At 54.3% G+C, this 13,257-nt stretch overlaps 2 protein-coding genes across 2 annotated transcripts in view; one reads left to right on the top strand and one right to left on the bottom strand.

The window, feature by feature from the left end:
* Positions 1-2,918: 2,918 nt before the first annotated feature.
* On the top strand, positions 2,919-6,555 carry PIMREG (PICALM interacting mitotic regulator; the record flags this gene model as incomplete). The annotated part of the gene is made up of 4 exons (XM_080713383.1): positions 2,919-3,212; positions 5,040-5,302; positions 5,827-5,922; positions 6,522-6,555. The coding sequence occupies 4 exons, from the start codon at positions 2,919-2,921 to the stop codon at positions 6,553-6,555; spliced, it is 687 nt and encodes a 228-aa protein (XP_080569509.1).
* A 4,812-nt stretch (positions 6,556-11,367) lies between these two features.
* PITPNM3 (PITPNM family member 3) overlaps positions 11,368-13,257 on the bottom strand; it is a gene marked incomplete at both ends in the record, with an annotated part of 89,154 nt that continues 87,264 nt past the window's right edge. Inside the window, 2 exons of the mRNA XM_080713967.1 lie at positions 11,368-11,673; positions 13,011-13,139. Coding sequence (XP_080570093.1) covers positions 11,368-11,673; positions 13,011-13,139 — 435 coding nt within the window. The remainder of the gene's footprint in view (positions 11,674-13,010; positions 13,140-13,257) is intronic.

The raw sequence follows: 13,257 nt of genomic DNA on the forward strand, positions 1-13,257 counted from the left end.
TTAAGAATACAGGTTTAGATCAGACTTCAGGATTTGGGATTTGCATTCCAGCTCTGCCGCTCCACGCACTCTTGGGCAAGACACTTTGCCTGTCTCAATCTCCAGTTTCATTATCCGTAATGGGAATAAAAATAGCACCTAGTTCTTAGAGCTGCCTTGAGGATTGAGAAAGATGAAAGCAAGTGCGCTTAGCTGAATGTCTGGCATGTGGTTCAGACTCAAAAAAAAAAAAAAAAACTAAGCTATTATTATGGGTGCCTGTGACGTCCCAGGCGCTGAGGCAGGCGCTGGAGAGACAGCTGTGACGAAGAACTCCAATTTGAGAGATTTTGTTTCTAAGCATTTCACCTTCATTGAGTCTTTCCCACACGTTGAACTTGGCTTTTATAGAAACTCGTTTTCCTCCCCCTATTTCAGGGCGTTCAATTCCCTGACTGCAATCACAGATACAGCTGGCATGAGTGGGTTTGGGTACAGACATTTCTGACCCCTGGTAGGGACTCCATATAAGGGGACACAGTGAACAAGCAGAGTCCACACCTGGTGACCAGGGTGTCACCAACAAAGCAGAGCGCTTCAACCCTGTTTTAAAAAAATAAAATAGAAAATAAAATCTCAGAGCACATCAGAGTTGAGAATTGTTTCATGATGCTTTTGTGTTTCAGTTTGCACATGCGTGTATGTTGGGTTTCTTAGCATGGGTACTGGTCCCCTTGAACACATTGTGCTCTGTGCCAAGAAGACCACACAAACACACATTACAACAGACATATATATCTATTGCCTGGATAGCTCATTCTAGAGATCTTGGCCTTAAATAACATATTTTATATGGGGTTTTAATTAAATGGTTGTTGGTTATTTGATTCAGTCCTGTCCATTTCTCTCCACACACTGAATCTGAGCCTCCTGAAGATAAGGAATGCATCCATTTGTTGACCTAGTAGCCCATTTTAACAGAGTGCTTAATCATTCACAGGCACCCAGTTGATAGGATTTGGAAAGACTTGGGAGAGACAAAATGAGGGAGAAGGAGGAAGTTTGGGGAGTCCAAGGTGATATATAGCTGAGGTTATGTTGGTTTAAGCTACCCGTAGCACCCAGAAGGTGATAGGACCCAGGAAGTGGTTGGCTAAGGGTGTCAGGTGAAAGGTCCTGGCAGAGGTGTTCAGGGCTGAGGAGGAGCAGTGTGGTATGGTGGTTAGGCACATGGCCCCTGGTCCCCGACTGATGAAGTCTGAACCCTCGGCCCTGCTAAATACTCACTGGGTTTTTTAAATCTCGGCTTCCTCATCAAGCCTTAGGCTGCAATAAGGATCAGATGTGTTCATAAATACCTGTGAAATGCTTGGAACACCAGTACCAGTAAAAATGACACAAGTTCATTTCATTGTCATCATCATCACCATCATTCTGGGGGAGGGTGATCACTGAGGCCTACGGAGTAGGTGAGACCACCCAGACTGGAAGCCCAGGGCTAAAGACAAAGCCTTGGTCGGGGGTAAAGTGGGCAGCGCTGCTTTGAGGGCATGTGAAAGAGGAGAATGAGTGGGGAGCTTTACAGAGGCGGGGTTTTTTGGGGTTTTTTTGTTTGTTTGTTTGTTTTGTTTTTAGCTTCTTTTGGATGCTAAGGGTTAAAGGGAGGATGAGTGGGGCAAAACAAAGGGCTGAAGAGCTGGTGTGGGCAGGAGGGCAGAAAGGTGTACTCTGACCTGTTTCCTCTTCCAAGGTACGTTTTCTTGGGGACAGAGTGGGAGGGCGAGCTTGGAGAACACAGAAAGGTGCGGGTGCCTTGTCTCAGGAACCGGGACATGAGGGGAATTTGGAACAAAATCTCCATAGAAACCCAGGATGGGTTCTCTAGGTCTCTAGTTGGCCACGCAAGCTGCCGGCCAAGAAGCCTGGAGTCTAAAGCTACAGGCTCCAGAGTCTTCTCGGTGTCCAGGATCCCGTCCCCATCGCGATCTGACAAGCCAGCCAGCATCCTGTACAGGCTCCAGTAGGGGAGCCAGGGCATGCGATCCGACCCGGTGCCAGGCCTCTGAGTATCCAGGAGGCGGCGCGGGGGCTGGGCGGGCGAGAAGCGGCGGGTTGTTCCCGCTGCGCGCGGGCTGGTCCCCCTTCTGGAAGCCGGTCTGGGGTCCTAAGAAATGAATGGGGCGGCAGGACCAATCCCAGAGCAGGATTAACAGCCGCTAGAGAAAGGGGCCAATCGGGTCCCCGGCACGGCGGATGTGGAGGGGACAAAGCCAATCATCTGTGAGCATAGGGCGGGGGGCGGAGCCGCGCGGAGTTTCAAATCAACTGGGGTCGACCAGACCACTAGCTCCGGTGCCAATGGAGTCGTCCGCCTTCGCCTTCTGATGCTGTAGGGTGAGCGCGGGCCCGAAGGTTGAGGGGCTTCTGTTCAAAAGGGAGCGGGTCTTCTAGGAGCAGTATAGGGTGGGTGGGGTGTCACGTTAGCACGAGCACGGCGTACGGGGGTGTATGGGTATTCAAATTGTCCGAAATCCCGGAGCCTTATGTTGCGGCGGGGTTTGGGCGGGAGCGCCTTTTGTCAAGGCGAATTTGTGAATGAGCCTTTGATCCTGTCCTGGATCAAGAGCGGAGGCTCTGCAAGGCTCTGCCTTCCTTTCCGCCTGAGACTTCAGGAAGAAGACCGTGATGAAAAGAGCTATTTTGGAAACTCCAAGCGTAGGACCACGGGAATGCTGCGGGCCGCGAGCCTCCTTTCGGGAAGCAGCCGCCTGCTGGCACCTACAGCCCCCACCCCAGTGCCCCGCCCCGTGGGCCTGCACCCCAGTCCTTCCCCTGCGCTGCGAGTCTCCGTGGAGCCTGGGAATGGGGTTGGGGAATATCCCGATGACCTGCCGTTTGATCTCCCTAGGGTCTGGCGGGCAGAGAAGACAGCCAGGCAGATGGCATCGCAGTGGCGAGGCAGGGGGGCCGCAGTGCGCCAGCGGCGATCTCTCCTGAAGGAGGAGCCGCTGGAGAAGGAGATGAAGGGGTCTTCAGCCGGCCATCTGGAGGCATCCACTGGGGCTCTGGGTGCCCTGTGCAAACAGTTCCAGAGGAGGCTGCCCCTGAAAGCAGTCAGCCTCAACCTTAGAGCAGGCCCGTCCTGGAAACGCCTGGAAACCCCGGAGCCAGCGCAGCAGGGCCTCCAGGCTGCAGCTCGCTCAGCTAAGAACGCCTTGGGTGCCATGTCCCAGGTAAATAATGACAACGCCAAACATGTATTTATGAAGGGCATCCTTGGTACCAATAATTCCTACAATCAGAGAGCCCCCCCAAGAATAGAGCTTCCGTAAAGACCGGACTTTGATTGGTTCATTGCTATTTCTAGCACCCCAAATAATTCCTGGTGCAGAGCTCAACAAACAGTTAAATGTGTAAATGAGACAGTGTCACTAAGGAAATTAGTGCTCAGGATTCAAGGTGATAAGACAATATCGTGATAGGAAATGGCTAACAGTAAGGGAACACCAAACCCAAAGTTAGTCGGTGAAGACTTTCCAGAGGAGGTGACTGGACTTTACCCAGGAGAGGGGTGAAACTGAACTCGGAACTGAGAGGAAACAAGGGCTGGAGACGAGGTGGGACCTGAGTGTGGGTGAGTCCAGAGAGAGCAAGGTGGAGGAGGCAGACGGGGTGCAGGTATGCCGAAGGAGCATCCGGGAGGGGGAATCATCTTATGGGGCTTTTGTTTCTTGTACTGGGGATTGAACTCGGGGCATTCTACCCGCAAGCTACATCTCAGCCCTTTTTATTTTGAAACACGGCCTCACGGGTTGAGAGTCCCACTATCACTGATGCTGGTGTCGAATCTGTTATTCTCTTGTCTCAGCTTCCCAAGTACTGGGATTAGAGGTGTGCGCTACCAGGCCTGGGTTGCTTGTTTTTGTTTTTGCAGCTTTGTGGATGCAAACTGGGGCCTGGTGCGTGGTAGGAAAGTGCTCTAGCACTAAGCTACAGCCCTAAGCTGGTCAGATTTGCATATTAGAACTTTTTATTGTTGCTGTTGTTTTTAGAACACATAGGGCTTGGAAAAGAGAAGGGAGCTGATACATTCCTGAGGGCCCTGGGCTTGCTGAAGAGTAGACGACTTCAAAGCTACTCAGATAGTAGATTTGAGAGGACTTGGTATTGGAGAGGTGTGCTTGGCAGGAAGGTATTATCTGGGGTACGAGGTGACTGGGCCTTCCAAGCAGATATGTTTTTTTAGCCTGGCAGTGAGATGTGGCTGGTAAGGCCAGAGCTGTGCAAGTGAATAGACCTCCAAGGAAGGACTGGCAGTGGGGTGGGGTCCTGTTCATCTTACGGGGACTCTGAAGGCGAGGGCAGCTAGTTTTGGAAACTTTATAGAGAAACCTTTCGGCCAAATTCTGGTCTTTATTTGAAAGAGCCCTGCGATTGGCTTCCCAACCCTCATGGCTCAGAAAAATAAAATGAGGTGTCTTGTCCAAGGCCAGCCACATAACTCATCAAACTTAACTGGGGCCTCACCCCAACCTCTGAACTCCAGTTGCCAAGACAAAGAGGATCTAAAGAGTCTTCATGGCCATGGCTCCACTAGTATGCAAAGTCCGAGAGTTCAGGCTTGGTCTTGTGGTCAATGGGAGCCGTAGAGGGGTAACGAGCAGTGGAGTGTCATGATCAGACTGGCTATGGAGGATCTCTGTGGACCAGTGTGAAAAAGGGCTGAGGGGGAGACTAAAAGCAGGAAAACATGAGCTGGTATCCAGGGAGCTGGGCCTGGTTCCTCTGGGGCTTCTTGAGTGGCTGGCTCTGTCTCTGCCTGGAAGACGTGGTTTGCATTTGGACAAACAGAGGCTCTGCTCATAAGTCTTCTGCTGACAGCTACGGTGCTACCCGGGCTCTGAGCCGAAGTGGAGGGTAGGCTCAGGTGGCGATGTTCACATCCCACACCTTTGAGACTACGAGCAGTGTTTATGGGACAGCACTGGAGGGACAGCCTGGAGCCTGGGTAGCTCACCCTTAGTTCTGTCTGTGCCAACCTGCACACATACCTGCCACAGAAAATCCAGGAGTCCTGCCACAGTGGCACCAAGTGGCTGGCGGAAACGCAGGTGAGACACAGGAGGAGGAAGAGAGCGGCGCAGAAGGGCAGCGGCTCCCCAACCCTCAGCCTGAACCACAAGAGCAGCCGGCTGTCTAGGGCCAGGCCAGGCCTCCGGGAAAGAGAGTATCACAGCCCCTGTGCCCACCCACAACGGCGCTCCAGGAGGGAGGCCACCTTCCGGAGCCCCTACTCCTCAAGAGAGCCCCTCTGCTCTCCCAGGTAAGTGGGTAGTGCCTCTCCTCAGGCGGGGGGCCTCTGAGCCCAGGCACAATTTCTCTTCCCTGACCCTCCCTCTGCACGCTGCCTGGGTTCCAGGGGCTCCTGAGCACCCCCCAGCGTACCAGAAGCCCACGCACCCTAGCACATCCATGTGCTGGCCCAGCTATGTCCCCAGAGCTAGTGGGGGGCCTGAAAGAATATTTCAAGGCCTTGATTCCCTATCTGTAAAAGGAAGAGAGAGCCTAGCTCTAAGGGATCCCACTCACCCAAGCCTTCCAGTAAAGCCCTTTGGGGGTCAGGTGCAAGCGAGGAACAGAGCAGGGGCTCACTTGTCTATAAAACCCCTTGCAATGGCCTTGACCTTGTGGGCCTTAATGTCACCTCCCAGAATGAGGATCTGTGCTGAGCAGTTCCAAGCCCAGCAGGTTATCTGGGTCTGCAAACCGCAACCCACTGTGGGGTTGGCAGGGGCCCGGATTCAGGTCTCCAGCCAGTCTCTTGGTGTGGCTTTCCCTTGTGACTAGTGAGTCTGACAGTGACCCAGAGCCTGTGGGAGCAGGAATCCAGCATCTCCAGAAGCTGTCCCAAAAGCTGGACAGAGCCATCGTGGCTGAAGAGAGGTGAGTTGGCGTCCCATGCTTCAGAGTAAAATGGCTAAGCCATTTCACAAGCCAGAACATCTTCACGAGCTCCCTGGCTAGTCCCTGCCCCTCTTCAGGCCTTGGTCTCCTTATTACAGACCTGAGAGAGGATGAAAGACCTGGACTGGGGTGATGGTAACGAATGCCCCCCAGATGTGCTCCAGGCCTTGGGCTCTCCCACTCTGCCCATCACCCAGAACCGCACATGTGGCTAGGTACCTGACTCCTGAAAGAGCTACCTTTCCAATATTCTCCGTGACTCCTTTATGCCCTGCCTGCCCATGAAACTGGGAAACGTGACATGGCTGTAGAGTTCCCAGTCTGTCTGCTCAGGGAAATTGTCCCTCATTCTAGAGGGACAGAGCCTTGGTTCTGAATCTGCCTTAACTCGGGACAATTTCCCTGTTTTTATAGTGGCCACAGTAGCTCTTAGGCAGGGACCCTGCTCTGACCATATGTCAAGTGGCTTTGTGCCCACCATATTTCAGGTTCTGGTCTTGTCTAGACTATGGGAGGAGAGGAGGCTTAGAGCCTGCAGCACCCAGCAGCATCTATCCCTCCCCCTTTTCCATCCCTAGTGGCGACATGAGCATCTCCCTTATTCGTGACTGAGGACTGCAGCCTCCAGGTAATGCCTTCTTCCCAAGCATCTTCCTCTTCCTCATTCATGAGCATGTGGGTATCTTTACAGGCATGTTAAAGAACCAGGTTCTTTTTGGAAAACCCCATTCAGAGGATTGGCACTGCAGAGTAGGAGTATATGGGTTTTCCTATGGAACCAAAGCGGCTAATTTCCCTGATGCCATTAGTCACTGAGCATGCTGGGGGACCCAAGTACCTAGAGCCACCTTCCAGCCCCCCCATTTTGGGGGGTTAAACTATGGTATCCCCCTCCCCCTGCCTTGAGCACAGCCAGGGTCACAAAGAGAGCCCTTTGTCTTACAGGAAACAAGCCCTGCCTGGCCACCAAGTCTGCACACCCAGAGTGCTGCCCCATGAGCTTCCTGGAAGAAAGCCCAGAGCCATCAGCACCCCAGGCTGCCACTAACAAGGACCTAACAAGGAGCCCAGGCTCTCTGCTTAGCCACATCTGGCCTCACCAGTGACTTGGGGAGACCTTGGAGGGGTGCAGGGATTTGTTCCTGCTCCTCCCTGGGACTCTGGGGCTTAATAACTCATCCCACACTTCAGCCTTGTGGTGGCCTCATCCACAATAGGAAGGTACCAGAAGATGCTAAAGAGCTCTCAGCCACATACCCAGGAGCAGGGTCTTCGTGGAGTCATCATAGTTTCCTTCCAACACAGAGATTCTTGGAGGCACAGTTCCATCCCTGCTTCCCCCTCCAGGGCCCCCGTGGGAAGAAGAGGAGACATCTGGCTGGACCACTCTGGGCTCATGGTGCCTATTTACAAGATCAGCGTGAGGCACTGTGGGCGTGCAGGGAGGTGAACACATTCAAAAACAGCGTCTGCCCTTTGTAAATTATTTAAGAAATCTGCTTTGTCATTTTATTAGAAAGAAACCAGTGTGTCAGTTTCCCAGATCACACTGATTTTTCACAATAAAGCTTCTTTCTGCATTTGACATTTATTCTTTTCCCATCTCCCCCACCACCAGCAGCAGCATCAAAATCCCATTACAACACTGCTCTGGGTCACAAATTTGGGGCTCAGCTATGTCCCCCTCGTCCTCGCCACTCCTAGACTGCCTACCCACCCAGAGCCCCAGTTCAGGGAAAACAAAAAACAGAAGCAAAAGGAAAGCTTTTTCAACTGAGTCCAGAGCAAAGCCAATGTTAAAGGCAAGTAAGGTCTTTATTTAAATGACAACATCTGAGAGTTAAAAAACAGCTCACATCAAAATCAAGACCGATTGTAAAAATCTTTTAGCTCTGTAATGCTGTTTTTTTTGTCTTTTTATAAATCTGATATTTTACATTTTCTTTTCTAACGGATTTTGTACAAGGCAGCCATAAGTTAGGGAAGAAAATAAACCTTTTCCATCACATGACCACCCAGCACAGGTACTACTGAAAGTTACACATGTAGGAACAGTCAGACACAAACAAAGTCAGACTGGCTGCCACCACAAAGTAAACCAATAGGAAAGGTCAGGGTGGGGGCCCGTGCACAAGCGCCTTCCTTCGGCCTGCTCCTCCTCGGTGCCACCTGCCTCTCCTGTGTCCCAGAGAGGGTGGAGTCAAACTGATTTTCTTCTTAATTTTCCTGTTGGCTCCTCCACAAGGAGAGCAGAGCCCAGGGACACCTCTCTGCTTGGATTTATCCCTAATTCAAAGATATTTAAGAAAGTTCCCCCAGAAGGAAAGGAAGGAGCAGTTATTGTTTTTGGGCAGAGCCAAAGAGAGTAAGTTTCCAGAGTACTTGGTGCCCAAACACCTGGGGATTCAGCTAGAAAGTTGGTTGTTTAAGGCGGGATCAACCTTGAGGCCCCTCCCAGCCGGCTGCATCTGGGCTGGCTGGGGATGTAGCGTCAGCTCCTTTAAAGGTTGGTGCAGTGTTTTATTTGCAGGACACTTCAGGTCACGGGTATGGGCTCCACGGTGGTAGAGTATAGTTTAAAAGCCAGGAAATCCAGCCTTACCTCTTTCAGAGAGCCACCCTCGTGACCCTGGGCTACCTGCCGGGCTTCAGACACACTTGCTATAGCCAGCACCCAGACGGGAAGGCTGTTCACCCAAATGCATGAACGGTTCTACTTTTTGTTTTTGTTTTTAACATTTTGTGGTGTATGGAGGAGTCGAGGTCTTCAGAAAAATAAAAATCCATGATGCTGGAAGAGCAGGCCCTGGCAAAGAATGCACCCTGAACCCCCAAACAGGGCAAGTGATAGAGGAAGGCAGCAGGCAGGCCCTTGGCCAGGACAGCCACTGCAGGAGGAAGAACAAACATGCCACGCAAGAAACAAGGAGCTTTGGTCAGGCAGGGAGATCTGTTTTCCAGCTGCTGAAGAGCAGGCATACCAGGAGCTGGAAGAATTCTCTAGAAAACAACTGGATTGGGGGGTCACAGAACTACTAAAGGAGAGGCAGCAGAACCCCCTGTGGAGAACAGTGGGATTCAGTTCTTTTTTTTTTTTTTTTTTTTTTTTGTCTCTGACTTAAACTGGACAAACAAGATTGGACACACCACTAGAATAAAAAGTGCATTTGGCATACAGGTTTGCCATGAAAGCCATACTGAAACAGCGTCTCATCACTAGACGGAATACCAAGTACACACACACGCCAACTACAGCTCCGAGAGTGTGGCGCTCACGCCTCTCCCTGTACACCCTCAGCATCTCACGTGGGAGGCGTCAAAGGCCGCATCCAGGGCTCTAGCAAAGGAGGGGCTGGTGGCCCTCCTTCTGGCTCCTACCTCTCAGCTCTGACTTCCAGAGCCACAGAACCCTGCTCACCGACCCAAACTCTCTGGGGATCCCAGCTCACAAGTGTATGTTCTCGCCCGCCCACCACACACACACACACACACACACACACTAGCCTGGGGCTCTCCAAAAGGGAAGAGGGAACCTAACTGGGGAAAAGTATCTTATGCTAATTATTTAAGCATTTTAAAGTAATACCTCAGTGGCCTCCACAAAAAGGAGATGATAAAAAGTGTCAGAGGATCAGACCAAGTGTGCCCGAGTTTGGGAGAAAGGGTGGAAAGGATCAGGGCTGAGGCGGCTGTGCCGGAGGATCTGGTGCCAATAAAGAGCCAACAATGACATGGGGGTGTGAACCGCCGAGCGGCGGGGCCAGACTTGCCAGCGGCACTGGGCCTGGATGCGGGGTGCAGGGCTGATGGTGCACAGAGCTGGCGGATGGGTCAGGCCAAGGTGGAAGGAGCTGGCAAGCTGGAGAAGACATTTCTATTAGAAGGGGCTGGGAGCTCTCCCCCTCCAGCCCAGCAGGGAGGCTGGGGTTTGCCAGGTGATTCACAGGTGGTGCCAGCCACCCTCATCAGCAGCCACTGTGGTCGCACGGGAGCTGCAAGAGGTAGACACTGAACAAAAGCTACACTTAGTGGACACAGGTGCCTGCTGTGCATACAGGTGTCTGGGCCCTGGGGCAGCCCCAGCAGGTGTGAGCCTGGACCAGGGAGCAGGGGAAGGTGCAGGAGGCCTATGCCCAGGCTGGGGGGGGGGTCAGCAGCAGGAAGACCTGGGCAGGCTTTGAGGGGCCCTGGGAGAGCCAAGCCCTGCCACCATCAGGAGACTCCCCAGGAAATCATAGGCTCAATCCAAGCGGAATGGCAGAGGGAAGGGAAGAGAATACAACAGTTTGAGCCAAAATCCCACCAAAACCTAAAACCCTGGGGTCTCAGGTCTATGCTACACTTCCAGAAACCAATGAGAAAAATCGGTCTGCGCAGAGCTGGTACCCTTTGGGGGTGGAGCGATTCTTTCTGGCCCTGGGACACCCAATTTCATTATCAGTGCAAGGACCAGCAACTTTGGCTCTCTACAGAGTAGGGGGCTTCCTCTGCGTAGCTAGGTAAAGGGCGCCTCCCTCTCACCGGCTCAGAAATCCCTTCCAATCCCTGTGGAAAGTGTGGCTCACCCGGCACTCTGAGAAGCCTCAACCGGCAAAGTAAAAACACTCACACCTATTTCAGCTGGGGGAGCCCTCCAATTATAGAAGGCAGGCAGGGCCCAGAGAAGGTAAGCAAGGGTTTCAAGGGCACACAGCAGCCCAGCTGCGCCAGGGCCCAGGCTGCAGCCTTGCAGGAGAGGGCCAGAGGCAGGCTCAGGAAGAGGAACCCCAGCCCCCAAGGTTCACGGGAGAATGGTGAGGATACTGAGGACAAGAAGTGGGGGCGCAAAGGTCAGCTGCAGGAGGACGGGCCGTCAGCACCAGACCCCGCCCCTAGGGCTGTGACAGACGCCACAGAAGTGAGGAAGTGCGCAGGGGACGTCCCTCACTCCCGGAAAGTGACCACTTCGCGATAAGGGAGCCAGCCCCAGAATGATGGCCCGGGAAGGCGCAGGGAGGGCGGGCACCAATGCCTCTCGCTCCTCCACACGCCAGCCAAGGAGTTGTGCCTGCAAGCGGCCGATCCCAGGCCCGGGGGCTTTTCCCGGGAGAGCAGGCCGAGCCTGTTCTCGGGAGACTCGGAAAGATGGTCGACTTCGCCCCAACACTCCGGCTCGGCTCAGCTCGACACAAACACCTACCCTGACTCGGGCTTGCCGGCGCGGATGTGGGGAGGCAGCAGCGGCTGCCGGGAGACCCCCGGACATCACCCTGTCGCGGCCCCAGGAGCTCCCCAGGGCCAGCCAGGGTCCCTCCCCGCTCTGGTCGGACACTGCTGGACAGACACGGAGGGAAAGAGCAGGAAAACGCCCGTGTCAGGGAGAAGGCAGCGCCTCCCTTCCCTGCAGGCAGCCCGGCTGGGCCCGTCCTGAGCACCGACTGCCCCTCAGGGCACCGACTCGAACTTGGGGGGCCCGCGCGCCCAGCTGAGCGCGGGCAGCGGCCGCTCGTGGTCCTTGTCGGACTCGGGCTGGCTCTGGGCCCGCTCGGGCTTGGGGTTGGCCGCCGGCGGGTCGGGCTGCTGCACCGACATCGTCCTGCGCAGGTGGTTGCGCTTGCGCAGGAACTCCGGCTGCGCGTGCAGCCCGAAGCTGCCCTTCCGCAGGATCATGCGCGAGTTGTTCTTCTTGGGGCGCGAGCGGTGGCTGGCCTCCAGCGCCGCCAGGTGCGCCGCGTAGCCTTCGCTCAGGAACTGCAGGGTGGGGCGGGGGGATGGGCGTCAGGCCAGCGGGGCGCCTGCTGCAGTCCCCCAACGCCACCATCCCCCCAGCACACTACTAGGGAGTCTCCCGCTCCTCCGTGGACCCCCAGGAAGTGGAAGTGGAGACCTCGTTGCTGTTGTTCCAGGGCCCCCTATCTTAATATTTTCCCCCAAAGCTGAGGATCAAACCCAGAACCTCATGCAGGCTAAACAATGGGCCTAACTGAGCTACCTAATTCCTCCTCTGTATTACCGGAATTGAAGCACCCATCCTGTCACCCTCTCTAAAATCCCAAAGTGAAAGGCCCACTCATTTTGTCTAGCTCCACTCCGCGTAACTGACATCTTTCTGGAGGTCACAGCTACCCTTCTTGCCAGTCCTCCCCAGGGCCTCCTCAGAACCTTGCTGTGGACCCACAGCAGCCACGTCACCTGGGCCCCTCAGGCCTAATCGCAAGCTTCGTGCTCGGCCTGCTGAATCAGAGCGGCAAGTCAATGAAACCCCCAGGTGACAGCAGGCTCTAAAGCCCGCGCCTGAGGTCCCACCTCTGACCACCCACTGGCTGGCCCCTTACACCATCTCCTCCTCTTCAACCTGCTGCTCCTCCCTCCTGATTCAGGTAGGAGCCAGGGTACCGTCTTGCCTTTCCTTTTCTTCCATCCTGCGTATCTAATCCAGCCCATCCCTACCTCAGCCCGCCAGGCCTCTTCATCTCCCCCTGCACTGCCTTCCCTCCGACTCCATGTGTGTGCTGCCCGAGGGACCTTTCTGGATCAGCTGATCAAGCGAGGCACAGGCCACCTTGGAAGTGCTACTGCTCCAGCCCCCTCCGTCCCTCCCCCCCCTGCGCAGTGCTGAGTCACTGCAGTTACCAGAATATACACATTCTCTGTCACCTCCCGGACTTGGCTTTTGCCGCTTCAGTGGCCACAGATGAATGCTACTCCCAACCTCCGGCCCTTCCTGGACAATTCCTTCAAACTCTGAAAGCTAATCTAGCCCTGGAGTCTAGTTAGCTGCTGCTCTCCAGATTCTCTGTGCTCCCTGCCATACATCATGGGACTGGACACACTGCACCTGTCATTGTCTGCAGGTCTTCCCCTCTTCCCCACTAGGCTGAATTCTTTGGGGGATTCTCTCCTGCATCCGAAACAAAGCCTGGCCCGAGGCAGGTGCCCAGTAGCATTTGTTGGATGGATTGATGGATGGGTGGATGAATGGATGGATGAGCAAATGACTGAATGAATGACAAATGAGCTCCCTGCTTCCCCCTCCAACCCTTCCACTGGTCCTCAGGCCCTCAGCCCCCAGCCTGGCCTCCACCCACCTGGCACTGGGTTTGGTACTTCTTGGTGGGCCGGCCCACAATGAAGATCTGGGAGGCTGGCAGGCCCAGCACGCTGTAGACAGAGATGTCCTTCGTGGAGCCATAGGCAGCACTGATTTTGATGAAGCACTGTCCACACAGAAAAAGCCCAGTCAAACTTCCTGGGAAGGCTTCCTAGACCAACACCAGGGAGCCTCTGCATGGGGCCCTTTAACTTCACTCAAGACTCCAAGCCATGGGTGCACCT

Source organism: Muscardinus avellanarius (assembly GCF_963383645.1).
Source record: "Muscardinus avellanarius genome assembly, chromosome: 16".
NCBI lineage: Eukaryota > Metazoa > Chordata > Mammalia > Rodentia > Gliridae > Muscardinus > Muscardinus avellanarius.